General features: G+C 34.3%; 1 protein-coding gene across 1 annotated transcript; it reads left to right on the top strand.

Annotated features, from left to right (window-relative positions):
• The first annotated feature begins 5,090 nt into the window (after positions 1-5,090).
• Positions 5,091-7,420, top strand: LOC120089428 (50S ribosomal protein L4, chloroplastic). The gene is made up of 2 exons (XM_039046888.1): positions 5,091-6,009; positions 7,095-7,420. The coding sequence occupies exons 1-2, from the start codon at positions 5,184-5,186 to the stop codon at positions 7,130-7,132; spliced, it is 864 nt and encodes a 287-aa protein (XP_038902816.1). The 5' UTR covers positions 5,091-5,183; the 3' UTR covers positions 7,133-7,420.
• Positions 7,421-12,720: the final 5,300 nt, after the last annotated feature.

The following is a 12,720-nucleotide window of genomic DNA, read 5'->3' as shown; positions in this document are numbered from 1 at the left end:
AAGAAGGCCAAAGTTCTGAGGAACTTAATGACTCCGAGTATCCTTCCACCTACACGGGTAGACAGAGTGTTGTACAATCTGACACATTCGGTACCAGAGGATGTGTACATGTAGTTTATAGATTGGCTGACTGCTGACGATGTTAAGTCGCATGTACTGAGGAGATGGGCTCTGTTCCAGACAGGTTGCACTACTTGACAAGTGTCTTATAAACTAATCATGGATAATGAGTGGGTCGAGTGCAAAGTAAGTAATACATAAATTGTTCTCATTTCATATATCCGTTACCTAATTTTTTTTGGAATTATGGTACTAAAAGAAGTCGGTCGAGATTATAGGTACTCAAAACCATACTACAATTCTTATCCAAGAAGTTCAAATTGCAACCAAAGATATGTATACATAGATTCACCGTTTTCCCATATGCATACATCATACGTATAATCTGACTTTCGCACGACGTGTTCGTATATGAATACTATTTTTTATAACATCTTATCATGCACACAACGTCACATAAACTTCTACACCAACGATTGTTTGTACATGTCTATATTTAGCAGGAGTTCGGGGGAAGCGACGGAGGTATGGGCACGTGAGGAGTCACTGATCGATATGGTGTTAGGTAAAAATGAAGCATCACCTACATTGGCGGATGTCGACTTTGTATACATAGTGTACAATTTTCATGAACACCAGATACTGGTGATGATAGACATGAACATCAGATGGATAATACTATATGACTCACTACCATTGTACAAATCACAGGGTTATCTTCAACTCGTCTTTATGCCACTGACCCATACATTGTCATCCTCATGTCATTACTGCAGTCTTATTGATAAGAAACCTAGTCTACAACCTAGTCTGTGGATGATGTATCGAGCAGAGACTCGTAACATCCAGGCAAAAATACATTAGACTCTGACATCTTCTATTTGAAGTTCTTCAAGTATTTAGTCATGGGGACCTCGACTAAAGACTCACTTGTACAATCGTAAATCGCAGATTTTCGGCTCCAATATAGATGCAGTGGTGGGCTGATAGATTCTTTTTTTAGTCCATTGTATAATTTAATGTTCATAAATGTAATTATCAAGTAGTAATTTTTCTCTAATGCATGCAACAAGAGCAAATTTAGAGATGAACGTGAGTGATAATCAATATTGATGCAAATTATTAACCACATAATTAATGAAACGCGAGTGATAATGAAGAGATATAATTTTGAGAAAATATTGATGCAAATTATTAACCACATAATTAATGAAACGCGAGTGATAATGAAGAGATACAATTTTGAGAAAACGAGGACTTTAATGTCTAAAAAATTTATAAAAAACAAGTCAATGATCGGGATCAAACACCACCATCGAAGATTGGGGTTGAACGCCATAATCTAGGTTTAGGATCGAGTGCCATAATCAATAATCAGGATTGAGAACGAGCACTATCATTAAGAATCGATATCCTTAATCGAGAATGTTACAGAAACAAAATTACTTCATAATTTGCATAACTCGCAGGTTTCTTTTTTCAAACTAAATAACAATTCATTGAGTATTTGCTTGTACCGCTACTACATTAAAATTCATGATAATTAATGGTTCATTACAAGTTTTTTTACCATGCCCCGTGCCACCACACGTTGGCATTTCTTGGCTCAATGGTGTTCTCCAATAGACGAAATTCGTTGCACCTGACGGTGGCCCACCTTAACAACTCTTTTTGGTGGAAGAATCTTAATATCAGAATAATCTGTCGGTTTCATCCATTCAGACACATGGTCGAGTGGAGTTACTGATTCTATGTATGCAAGGACAAGAGACTCAATGCTATAAAGTCGGCTACAAAGAATCAATGGGTTGATGTTTCGCTCTCTAGTTGTAGCAATAACATGCGAACACGAAATTTTTAGACAATCAAACTGTTTACAGCTACATTCTAATGTGTTAAGACTAACAATACCATCCAACCCACCGTCCTGCACATGGAATCGATAACAATCAATTGGATTGACCTTGTACTGTCTCACTTTTGTACACTCAAGTGACATTATTGTCTCCACATAATTTGATTGTGTCGATGTACTAGCCGACCAATGCCTCCATCTATCGTAGAACCAATCTTGGATAAATTTTCTAATGAATTCAAGGAAAGAAACAATCGGTAACTTCCTTCCTTCGACGGTAAGTGAATTGAAACATTCGGCGGCATTGCTAGTCATGTTATCATATCGGCTCCCATATTGATAATACCGACTCCATCATTCAATACCAACTTCTTTCAGATATCATACAAGGCTACCATCTTTATAGTCCATTATTCGGTCCCAATATCTTTTGAATTCAGGCTCCCAGAATGCTCTAACTGCTTTATCAAACAAGTTACTCACCCCTGCGTCTTTGAACTTCGTATCAACATTTCTCTTGAGATGGAAAGTACACAACATGTGAAATGTGTTTGGGAATACAACATCATCAACAATATGAGTTATAGTAGGGTGACGATCTGAAATGAATACCAAATTTTGACAATCTCCAAGTGCATTTTTCAAGTTTGTCACAACCCACTTCCACAACTGGTTAGTCTCATTATCTACAATTGCATAAGCTAAAGGGTACAGTTGATTATTACCGTCCATAACAACACCAACCAATATTGTACCTTTATACTTACCCTTTAAATGCATGCCATCTACAACTATCACTCAACGAAAATTCTTAAATCCTTGCAAGCACGATCCTGGTACCATAAACATGTACTTAAAGTATTGACCATCTTCAAGCTCAATTTCGAATATAGTCCCAGGATTTTCTATCTTTAACGCTTACCCATAAGCATGCAACAAACCATAAGTTTCTTCAAGAGTCCCACTCGTAAGACTGAAAGTTGTCTTCCTCGCACGCCATGCCACACCTTATGATAGCTTATATTCACCTCGTACTCTTGCCATATGTCCTCAATTATATTGTGCAGTTTCTCAGCACGACTAACTGAACTTATCCTTAATTAATTGGCCTACAAAAAATGCACTAGCCTATCAGTGGTTGTGATTCAAAACTTCCATGGAACACGTGTGCACAATTGTAACTTTTGTAATCTTGAATATGTCACATCCCTCAATCTTCATTGAACGAACTATCCACTTACATGTATCGTGGATACACCGTACAGAATATAGTTTTTTATTTGATTTTCGAACATGCATCTCAATGGCTAGCATTGACAACAATATCTTCACATCATTCTTGGAGAAGAATAATTACTCTACCTCTACATTCATACCAAATAAAGATTGTGGCTGTATGACCAGGTCACTTCTAACATTGCTCTCAGATGGTCCACCTCTTGAAAAGCCACACTCAACTACTGTATCAGGCTTTCGCAGCATATTGCCAACACAGTGAACAAAATCATTACGAAGGATTAGAGTTTCCTATGGTATATCCAAATTAGCAGGCTGGCTCGAAGTTTGATGTAGTTCACTTGCCGAATTATCCCTACAATGATTAACAACATTTTCGGTTCCAATGTCATTCCCAAAATCCCTACCGGTGTCATGAGAATCATTTTCCACAACTGCATCAAATGCATCATCACGAACCTGTTTCTGGCCAACATACTGGTGTGTTTTTTGTGAATCCCATGGGTTGATGTCGTCGTTTTCCATAGATACAACAGATGAAAATATTTCAGACTTAACAACATCTATTCCAAACAAAGGTTCATGTTCTGTCTCGATCTCATACGTGTTTCTGTCTTCGTATATCTTCTCAACATTGACAAATATTTAAGGTCCATTATGATCTAGCTTAAGAAGCAAACACTTGATATCGTCATCGTCCAGTAAACATACTGCAGGACCATATGAGTCCAACTAATGTTGAACCCTCATTACAATGTTGAACTTTGAAGAAGTGACTCTTGCAATTTCATAAACTCGATCCCTTAATTCAGCATACCTTAATGCCCTCGACACCACGATGCCCTTCAAACGACCTCTCTCATAGCATTGTTTACTATCATTCCATTTTCCACCATGCCGAATAAATAACTGCATCTCATCCATCCTTTAAAATAATACAAAACATAGACCATTAAAATCAATTCAGTTATGTCATTTCTCCCTCATTTGTCTTGCTCCTGTTCCTCGCTCCCATTTCCTGGTCCCGTCGCTCGATCCCAGTTCCCGTTCTCGTCCCTCCTCCTTCCTCACCCGTTCCTATATTTCATCTTGTTAGTGGTTGTCTATCTCGTTACATTTCCTCGACACTCGCTCGTTTTTATTAATTGGCCACACACATATTTACGTCTTATAAAATGTGATATGTTTTATAAATTGATGAAATAAAGCGTATGAAGTTCTGCATTTACTTACTTGTCGTGTGAAGTAGCTTATATTTGGTGATTCAATATAATGTTTATTCTCTGTTTGTTGGGGATGCTAGCCGTAGCTTGGTCGGACGTATGGATTCTCCATAAAATTTGGATGTAATGCTTATTTGATAAAAAATGATATCAAACGAAACATTTTATGTTCTTCGAATTTCGAACAAAACTTCTTAATCAAGTATCATTAAATTGATTGGATACGATTGTGTGCTTTGTTAGTTTCGTACACCACATTAATTTTCATTGGGAATGGGAATTGGGATCGCAAGCGAGAAAGAGGATCAGGATCGAGAAGAAGTATCAGGAACGATTTTAATTGTCTGACGTGGATCGGGATCGGGGAGCGGGGACATGGAACGGGGAACAAGATCGAGAAGCATGGAGTTGAACCATTGATCGAGATCGGGGATTGATAGGAGAGAACAGGAAATGAGATCGGGAATCGAAGTTGGGATGTAGGGGGTAATCAAGTGCATCTTTTAGGGCCAATTGGGTAATTTCACATGCAGCTGACATAAGCAAAATGTCAAATTTTAGCGAATTCCTTAGCGGGCTATTTTTTAGTTGGCCTCCCCAAAAAAGGGGCCATCCTTACAAAAATCCCTGGGTTTATGATTTATTTATTAAATGGAAATGGATACAAATTACTAAATTTAAATTTTAAAGTGAAAAATGTTATTTATTTTTTTTGGTGAAAAAGAGACGAAGATGGTATTTTCCTCTTTGCCACTGATCTCCAGCGGGAGTGGATAACGAAGCCATCCGTAGAACTCAAAGCTCCAACAATGGCGACCTCCACCTCCCCATCGTCGCTCTCTTTCTTCACTTCATCGGTCTTCCTTTCTTCCCCCAACCACCAAAATTCCAAGCTCTTCTGCAATTGGAAACCTAACTCCCTTAAACCCCAAACCAAACCCTTATCAATCTCCTCCGAGCTCGCTACTCTTCCAGTCCTCTCCTTCACCGGAGAAAAAGTCGGCGAAACCTACCTCGACCTCAAATCCGCTCCACAAGAAACGGCCCGCGCCGTCGTTCACCGTGCCATTATCACCGATCAACAGAACAAGCGCCGTGGGACGGCCTCGACTCTCACCAGGGCTGAGGTTAGTGGAGGCGGCAGAAAACCCTACCAGCAGAAGAAAACCGGGAAGGCTCGTCGCGGTTCGATGCGTACTCCTCTCCGACCAGGCGGAGGAGTGGTCTTCGGGCCGAAACCTAGAGATTGGTCAATTAAGATCAACAGAAAGGAGAAGAGACTGGCAATATCGACGGCGGTGGCTAGTGCGGCGGTTAATACGATAGTGGTGGAGGATTTTGGGGACAAGTTCGAGAAGCCGAAAACTAAAGAGTTCATTGCTGCGTTGAAGAGATGGGGAATCGATCCAAAGGAGAAATCATTGTTCTTAATGACGGAGGTTTCTGATAATGTGCGACTATCTAGCCGTAATATCGGAACGTTGAAGTTGTTGACGCCGAGGACGCTGAATTTGTTTGATATTTTGGATTCCGATAAGTTGGTTTTGACGCCGGCGGCGGTAGAATATCTGAATGAGAGATATGGAATTAATTACGAAGAAGCAGAAGAAGAAGAGGGTGGAGCAGACGAAGAAGGTTGATTTTTCTGCCTTTCTCCGATTCAATTATTCAATTAGATAAATGATAGACTGCTTTAAGAACTTACATTATCCTTCCATTCTTCAGTTTTGTCTAATTCAACATTCAAATCAAATTACAGTGCCATCTTCTTCTTGAATTCTTGATTTCTTTGATACCCTTTTGTGCTGGGCTGCCTTTGAATTATACTATGGATTCTGGTTTTGGATCTGTTTCTGTTAACATTTTTGCATTGTCATTTTGCAAAATCGATTTTCATTCAGATTTCTTATATTTTTGTTTCATTTCTGTTAGAAATCTTAGAGGAGTAATCGAAATGGAAAGCTAGTTCAGGATGGATATTCGACTTTCTTCACCCTACAACCTATGCTTTTTTAACATTGCTCTTTCTTGCTGCTACTTCCATTTTTTCACATAAAACACACCATAAGAAGTGAAGTCCGGTTTGATAACCACTTAGTCTTTTGTTTTTATTTTTTTTAAATTGAGCGTATAAATGTTATTTCCATTCGTTGGTTTATATGTTTTGTTGTGAAAGTATTTTCAAAATCAAAGCCAATTTTTGATAACTAAAAAGTAAGTCTATAAACATTACTTTATACCAATGCTTTTAAAAACCAAGCCAAATTTTGAAAATTAAATAAAAAAGTAGTTTTTAAAAACTTGTTTTTGTTTTTGAAATTTGGCTCAAAATTCATCTATCATGCTTAACAAAGATGCAAATCATCTTAAGAAATTGAGACGAAATAGACTTGATTTTCAGGAAAAGAAAAAAAATAAGACATGAAATGGTTAGCAAGACAACTTTTTCATTAATCTCTTTTCGTTTCTCTTTCCACTGTTTTCAGGTTTAATGCATCATTATGAGCGATGACTTTTAATGATTTTCGACTTGGTGTAATTCTTTTGGATTAGAATCTGTTTTTGAAACTTGTTGTAGACCCATTTTATGGTCTTGCTTTCTGTATGCCCTTCTACAATAAGCTGGGTTTCTTACCAGAAAAATGAAACACACATACTGAAGTTAATCGAGAGGGAGAAAATAGTTCTTCCATTAACATCTTCTTCATTTCTGAAAACAGGGCCGGAGGCGGGCGAGGATTCGGATGCAGCAGAATGATTCTGCCATGTCCAAATCATGGAAGAAGCTTTCGGGGTATGTTAACTTTCAGGCTTTGAACGCATTTTTTTCTTTTTTGTTCTTGTACACACCAAAAGGTATTTTCTTGTCCCTTTTTCCTCTGATATCCTAAAGTGTTGTTAGCGGATGATATCTTCAAGAATAATCTTTTATTCTTTCGGAACTTGCATTCTGTTATTGCCTTCCCTGTACTTTCTTCCCAAGTTTGGAGCTTCCATTATTATAGCTTCTCTAATGGCAGTTAATAACATGTGGAAATGTTCAGAGAGAAAGAGGACTAGTTTTTAGTAGATCATATCTTATGTAGCAGAATCTGCATATTATCTCAGGCTCTGCTCAAAACTACACTTTTGGAGTAAATTTAGGGTTGATTTCTATAGTTCTTTAACCAACTTGTGGGGGTGCTGTTTTAGACTGGGAAAATCTTCTGATCCCCCCTTGAGTTCAACATGACGGGGCGGGAGGTGGGAATCTGAATTTCTGATCTCATGATTGAGAATATATGTCTAAACAAGCCGTGCTTCAGTTGGCTAAGGTTAAAGCCACGGTATTCCAATATTCTCAAACTTGGATTATCATTGTGAAATAGTCACTCTCCCAAATACCCCACAATAACATAAGATTTTAAGAAAGCTTTCCACCTTTCCATAATTCACAAGGAATTTTCTATGTTTCCATACCTAAAACTTCAAACGGCTAAAATAGTCACAAAATGTGTCTTATCACAATTTTGGAATCAATCATTTCTGAATATAAATTTCATTGTTATGACAAGTCTTATATATATTATTTTTCTCTAATGATTCTCATAAGCTTTTGCTAAAATCCACTACCATAGTCATTATTTAGTGTGTTATCTAATCCATTTAAAATGTACTTCTTGCATATATTTTGTAAATTTCTAAGCCTCAAGGGTAAGTAACTTTGCTTTGTTAGCTTCTCCTTCAACATTATAATGACCTTTTTCTTTTTCAAAAAACTTGTCATATTTCAAGTTATGAGGGAGAATGGAATTTCTCTTTTCGTCATTTGAAATCAATACCATTAAATTTCTCATAATTTTCTCGATGATTTCCACCAAAACGAGGTACAACAATTTGGTATTGTTGATGGCATTTATGTGATATCAATCACTAAATATTTGTGAAACAAAGTAAATAACTTTACCAAACAAGTTCTCACTAAATAAATTCAATAAAAACATCAAATAAACTTGAGACATTATCCATTAAGCTTGAAACATAAAACGCCATGAAAATATTATGTATTATATTAATTATGCATAATAGTAACACATGCACATAGAAACAAAATATTTATCAGAATAGATAAGAAACAGAATATAAAAATATTTCCCTATATATGTTTCTAAGAATTTCAAGAATTCTATATTTATCAAATTATTTTTCTAAAACTGAATGTTTATATATGCTGGTTCATTCTTACTCAATTGAAATCAACATAAGAAACTAAAGTAAAATGTCATGGCCACGAAGAAATCAGATGCATGAAGAAAAAAATTGTACATACAAAGTGGATGTTCTAAAATTGTCGAATAATATCACCAAAAACCAAACAAATACATAACTCTATATATAGAAGAGAATCTAGACCAACGACTTCAAGTTGTCTCCTACAATTTTAATTATCTTTCATGATAGAACAGATTAACTTTCTTATGAAAATAACACCCTGTCCACAAGATCCAACTAACTATATTTTGTAGAAATAAACCGAATGAGAACCAATTTACAAAAAATGGAGAAATGTTTTTATAGGAGAAAAGTATTGGTGAAAAACTCTCTTTTGCAATTTAAAGAAGAGACATTTGTAGACATACGTGGTTATTTGAATAGTCATGTCTCTTCTTCAAGTTGGTTAATTATGAAAAGACGTGTTCATTTATGAAACAATACAACTCTATACGAATGGTCACTACCATATATTCCAACAAAATTATGTAATACTCGGATTGGATCGGTCGGTCTGTGATTGATCTGGTTACATGTTCGATGTCTATTTGACAATGGCAGAGCTAGTAATGGTATGAAAAGGTACAAAAGAAGCTCATTTCTTTTAGCGATCATATAAGCATAATTAGGTTGTTGGTTTGCCATTTTTTTTTACTAAATGAATACTCTATTCGGAAGAAGTTTTGAAAAATGATTATATTTTGATTCTTTTTTTTGAGATCGCCAACGGTTGATCTAAAATTAGAAGAAACTAGAGAGATAGAGGAAGTAAAATTTAAGAAAAATTAAAAGTAGATATTAGGTAGAATAAATTAAAGAAATAATGACCCAAATCAATTGTCATTTGTGCTCTGTGATAGAGAATTTGAATTTCTCTTATAATTTTTGTATTTATATTTTTCAAATTATTGTAAATTTGAATAATGTTGCCGGTGAGATTTTCTCATTTTGATTCGAATCTTAATATAAATTCAGCTTTCACATATATTGAATATATTTTAATTGGTTAAAAATTGGATTAAACGTGATAGTGATTTCTTGAACTCTACTTAGACAATCTTGACATACAATTACAATAACCAAAGTGTTTTTTTTTTTTTCCATATGTGACTAATTATCTACAAGCATTGTAAAATACCCAAACCATAATGCTTAAAAGAGAGCTTATAATTAATTCACCATTGGTTTTGGGAAAAGGTCAATGGTACATTAATTGGAAAATGTATTAGAAAACTCTTTTCTTAAAATGAGGAAATATAAAATAGAGAAATATGTTTCATGGTGAGAGCTATTGTGTAAGAAAAGTTGAGAGGCTCTGCTATGTGTAATATCCAAATAAAGAAAATAACATTTACAATACAAGATATTATAGGCATTGAAAATTTGGCAAGAAATTGTGCATCATTCTATTGATTGAGGTATTAATTATTGATTTGTTGGACTGCAATTAGATATGGATAAAAATTTAGCAATTTTATTTCATTGCTATTTTGTAGCATGATATTCAATATATATTTGATTAGTACATATATGAATATTTCATGACTAGCAGATTGTATTACCTCAAATGAGATGTTGTTGTGATCAAATCTAAATAATTTTACATATGCTATTTTTGACAAAGTTTATGCATGATTCATGTTAAAAAGTGTTAGTCTTTTCCTAAATCTATCAAGGCCCAAAAGAGAGGAGATGTTGATCTGAAATTGAGAAATCAACTTGTGTTACAGTTGGGATGTGTGCCCTAAAACTTTGTAGTTATGTGTTAGTTAAATCAATGATTGATTCATTAAACTAAGATCCAAGGTTATCTTCTCTAACTTAAATAACATATATGTAGATCATGTTTAAGTAATAACCTAAACGGTCTATAGTAGATAGATAAGACTTGGTATGTTATCCTAGTGACACAACGAATATGACCCACTTCGTAGTTATTACAATTGTTGTAAAGTGCTACAAATGATTTGAACTTTATCATTCATGTAAAGACATGTGAGCGAAGGTATTCTATACAAAGAGTTTGTATAAGACCCGACCACGAAACGAATAGTCTCTATAACACCATTGATAGAAGAGACTTACATTTCACTAGGATGGCCATAGGTGACTTGACTTGAAACTTGAATGATTTGTGAACTCCTGTCTATGAAAACGGTCCTTTTGATTTGCATAGGTGAGAGTAACCAGTATCGCCGACTTAATATGCCTTCCATTTTGAGGATTCGTCTGATTGGGAAGCTAGAAATGCAGCTTCACAAGAAGAAATTCACTCCCTCCCCACCGTTAGGAAAAGTAGAGAAATTACTCATTTAAGGGCTAATTTCGGGGCTTGAACAATGTGACACCACACTTCTCCTGGCTTAAGAAGGGTTTGGTCATAATTAGACTATGACTTATTGTTCATTAGAGGGATCAGTTGTACTTAAGAAGTTAGATGTAACTATATGGACAAAACAGTAATTTTGGCCAAACTGTACTTACTAGTAATTTGTGAAGGTCAATACACTATTGATTGGTTATATCCAATGGACACAGAAATATATCTGTAGTGCGAAGAGTTCAACTGTCGATCTTTAGTAAATTGACCGACAGTTAATGAAAGTTGAATAATTTAATTAATCAAATACTATTGGAGCTTCAATCTATAGGTCCATAAGATCCCATCGTTAGCTTAATTGGGATTAATGAGAATCGAATTAATTCTGGATTAATTTGAATTATTCAAATTAATTAAATAGAATTAATTATATAAAATATAATTAATATAATGTATGTGATACATTATAATATAAAGTTTTATTTGAGAGAAAATAAATATTTGAATATGATTCAAATATTAATTATACGAATGTGATTCATATAAAAACGATATGTTAAAATTAATATGAATATGATTCATATTAATTCTACAGGTTGTTTGAGAGATTAATAAATTATAGGTTATATTATATGCGATATAATAAACTATAGATGATGTGTTATTATGGGATATAACACATAGTATATTTTAATTATAATAAAATTGATTATATATATATATATATTAATGAAGTAGTTAGTTTTACTTAATTTGAAATTTTGAATATCAAAATTAAATTAAAATTAATGAGAGAGAGTCTCTCTTCTTTTATCTCTCAAATTAATAATGTGAAATTATTTTTACGTTTTATAAAGATACATAGAAGTTATTATGTGATAAACTGAAGAGAAACCAATGAAGGTTCCTGCGCGGAAGCGAGGATCGTTTCCAATTTTTATTTTTCACATAATTCATAAATTACATATCATAATAGAAATTCTGCATTATCAATCTAAACAATACAACATGCAATTTTTATCAAGGATTAGAAAAAGGGAAGAAGAATTGCACTTACTTTTCTTCGCGAAAACCTTCGATCTAAAAAATATAGAATCCCAGTTGGACACCACTACTTGAGAACCCTCTGTATTCTCTTGCGAATGAGAATGTGCAGAAGTGGTGGCTGAGGGAAAAGAGGAATGAGAAGGTTTTTTTCCAGAGAGAAAAATTATCTGTGAAACTTGCAGAGAGAATGAGATCCACAAAAAGTGGAAGAAGACTTATTTTCCAACTTCTCACATTCCACGTATTTGGGTGAGGGAATTAGGGGGAGGGCGTCCCATTAATTAAATANAAATAACCTATAGTTTTGAATTGTATCAAATACAATATAATTTATAGTTTTATTTTCTCTCAAAATTCAGTTACATGAATCTCATCCATATAATTAGTATTCGAATCATGTTCAAATATTTAATTTCTCTCAACTATTTATGGTATTTAACGTAAATCATATTTATTTTAAATTTAATTATATAAATCTCATTCATATAATTAGTATTTGAATCATATTCAAATTCCTCTCAAAATATTTTATATTATAATGTATCCAATACAATATATTAATTGTATCACACATAATTAATTTAAATTATTTATTATATATAATTAATTTTCCTCAATTAATTCGAACAATTCAAATTAACAAAAAATTAATTCTCAATTAAACCCTGTTGAGCTACAGAGGGGACTTTATATACTTGTAGATTGAAGCTCCAATGGTACTTAGATAA

Source organism: Benincasa hispida, chromosome 10, assembly GCF_009727055.1.
Source record: "Benincasa hispida cultivar B227 chromosome 10, ASM972705v1, whole genome shotgun sequence".
NCBI classification, from domain to species: Eukaryota; Viridiplantae; Streptophyta; class Magnoliopsida; order Cucurbitales; family Cucurbitaceae; genus Benincasa; species Benincasa hispida.
This window is presented reverse-complemented; position numbering and strand designations above follow the sequence as displayed.

Coding starts and splice junctions, on each gene's coding strand:
- LOC120089428 (XM_039046888.1), top strand. CDS start 5,184: ATGGCGACCTCCACCTCCCCATCGTCGCTCTCTTTCTTCACTTCATCG. Junction 6,010..7,094: donor GGGTGGAGCAGACGAAGAAG/GTTGATTTTTCT, acceptor TTCTGAAAACAG/GGCCGGAGGCGGGCGAGGAT.